The 2396-nt window shown below is 39.2% G+C and overlaps 1 protein-coding gene across 1 annotated transcript in view; it reads right to left on the bottom strand.

The window, feature by feature from the left end:
• Window positions 1-2396, bottom strand: part of LOC111726212 (lymphoid-restricted membrane protein) — a 44581-nt gene that overhangs the window by 22093 nt on the left and 20092 nt on the right. The window contains exon 9 of the mRNA XM_023514705.1: window positions 1232-1309. Coding sequence (XP_023370473.1) covers window positions 1232-1309 — 78 coding nt within the window. The remainder of the gene's footprint in view (window positions 1-1231; window positions 1310-2396) is intronic.

Genomic DNA, 2396 nt, shown 5'->3' with positions numbered 1-2396 from the left:
GGCTATTTTTTGGTTGCAGCCATCATTGTTGTTTGACGGCCCGGGCTGGATTCGAACCCTCCACCTTAGGTGTATATGGCTGGTACCTTAGCCACTTGAGCCACAGGCGCCAAGCCAAAATCAGATACTTTTAAATTAGAAATTGCCACTATGATCAAAAAGATAAATAGTGAGTGTTAACAAGGATGTAGATAAATTTGAACCCTCATATGAAGCTGGTGGACTACAAAATGGAGCAGCGACTTTGGAGAACAGTCTGGCAGTTCCTCAAAAGGTTAAACATAGAGCTTACATAGGACCCAATAATTCTACACCTAGGTATATATATTCAAGAGAAATGAAAACTTATGTACATATAAAAATTTGTCTACTGGGTGCACTCATAACTCAGTGGCTGAGGGGCCAGCTACATGCACAGGGGCTGGTAGGTTCGAACCTGGTCCGGGCCTGCTAAACAAACAAAAAATAGCCAAGCACTGTGGCTGGCGCCTGTAGTCCCAGCTACTAGGGAGGCTGAGGCAAGAGAATCACTTGAGCTCAAGAATTTGAGGTTGCTGTGAACTATGATGCCATGACACTCTACAGAGGGCGACAAAGTGAAACTCTGTCTCAATAAAAAAAAAATAAATAAAAATACTTATATACTAATGTTCATAGCAGGTATTCATAAAGACCAAAAAGTGGAAACAGCCCAAATGCCCACCAACTGATGAACAAAATGTGTTATATCCATAGAATGGAGTATTATCCAACAACAGAAAGAAGTTCTGATAGGGCTATTATATAGACAACCCAGAAAACATCATGCTAAGTGAGAAAAGCCAGTCACAAAAGACTGTATATTGTATGGTTCAACATCCAGAACTATAGACACAGAAAATAGATTAGTGGCCATGTAGGGCTGGGGAAAGGATGGTAAGAGGTGTTCCTGCTGAAAGGGTTTGTTTGGGGGTGAGAAAAATGCTTTAAACTTGATTTTGGTAATCATTGCACAACTGTGACCGTATTAGATAAATGCCTTGTATACTTAAGGCACGTGTGAATCATGGATCAGTAAAGCTGCTACCAAGAAAAAGAAACTGTCTTTTATATAATTCAGACATTTGGGACAGTACACATTTCAGAATGTGCAACCAAAGATTACTTTGTCAATGAGTCGCATACATCATCAGAGAATAAAATTAGTTTGACAGAAAAAATAATATTTTACCAGCATCTGGGAAGTGCTTACTTGGTGTTCTGCCTCGGTCTTAGACAATTCCTCAATCCTCTTTTCCAGTCTATCTATATCCACAACGCTCTTAATGTTCTAACATAAAAGAAGAGAGTGTTTTTATATTTAGCATCAAGAAAAATGAAAGAGCATCATGATCAAAATTTCTTTAAGGAAGTAATATTTTCACTATTAACGTTTTAAACTAAGGGACAAAACTTTAGACCATTGTTCTACCAGTGCGCCATGAGGGAATCTTAGGTGTGTAGTGAAAATTTTTTAAAATCATCAATTAAATTATTCTTGAAAGCAGTTCGAAGCACAGTAAACATATTCATTTTTTTACTCTTGTTTTGATCAACATAACTTAAGTGTGCCTCTGAAGTTTAACTACAGGTTCACGTGTGCCGTAAGATAAAGAAGGTTGAAAAAAACAGCTCTAGACTTTGGGCAGGAATGACACAACCGTCCGGGAGTCCTTTCAGCCCTGCCTTCTGCACCTTCATTCTACCTCCGCTACTCACTCTCATAGTCGTAAGTTCAAACTTGTTATTACCAGTAACTGTGACCCCACCATTATCTTAACTGTTGTAAGCATCTCGTTCCTCAACCACCACCTCTTATCTTTCCAGATGACTTCCTCTACCCCCAACAAACCTTCAGTCCCCACTGGAACCTGCCATCCATTGATCTCACCACCTTTTCATTATCCTTCAACCTTCCCGTGAACTCAATCCCCTCTTTACTCAGCTTAGATGCTTCCGTAGTCAGTCCTGATAACCACCCCCGTCCGCACACCTCAATTCCCTTACCTAACCCTGCTGCTTAGTATTTCCTTAAATTTGCCTGCCACCCCACTCCATGCCAGCACCTTTTCAGATAAGTATGGTTAAAGAAAAAAGGGACAGGTGACACATGAAATTCATGTCCATTGACCTCAAGGTTTATTGGTGATTACATCACATAATCCTGGTATATTCACAGTGCCATTTTCCTAAATCATATACTCACTTCCAAAGGTCAAATGTAGCTGACTACTTTTTTTTTTTTATTAAATCATAGCTGTGTGCGTTAATGCAATCATGGGGTACAGTATGCTGGTTTTATATACAATTGGAAATATTTTCATCAAACTTATTAACATAGCCTTCACGGCATTTTCTTAGTTATTGTGTTAAGACAA

Source organism: Otolemur garnettii, unplaced genomic scaffold (assembly GCF_000181295.1).
Source record: "Otolemur garnettii isolate 467f Iridium unplaced genomic scaffold, OtoGar3 scaffold00057, whole genome shotgun sequence".
Classification (NCBI taxonomy): domain Eukaryota; kingdom Metazoa; phylum Chordata; class Mammalia; order Primates; family Galagidae; genus Otolemur; species Otolemur garnettii.
The sequence above is the reverse complement of the archived record's forward strand: the minus strand, read 5'-3'. Positions and strand labels throughout refer to the sequence as shown.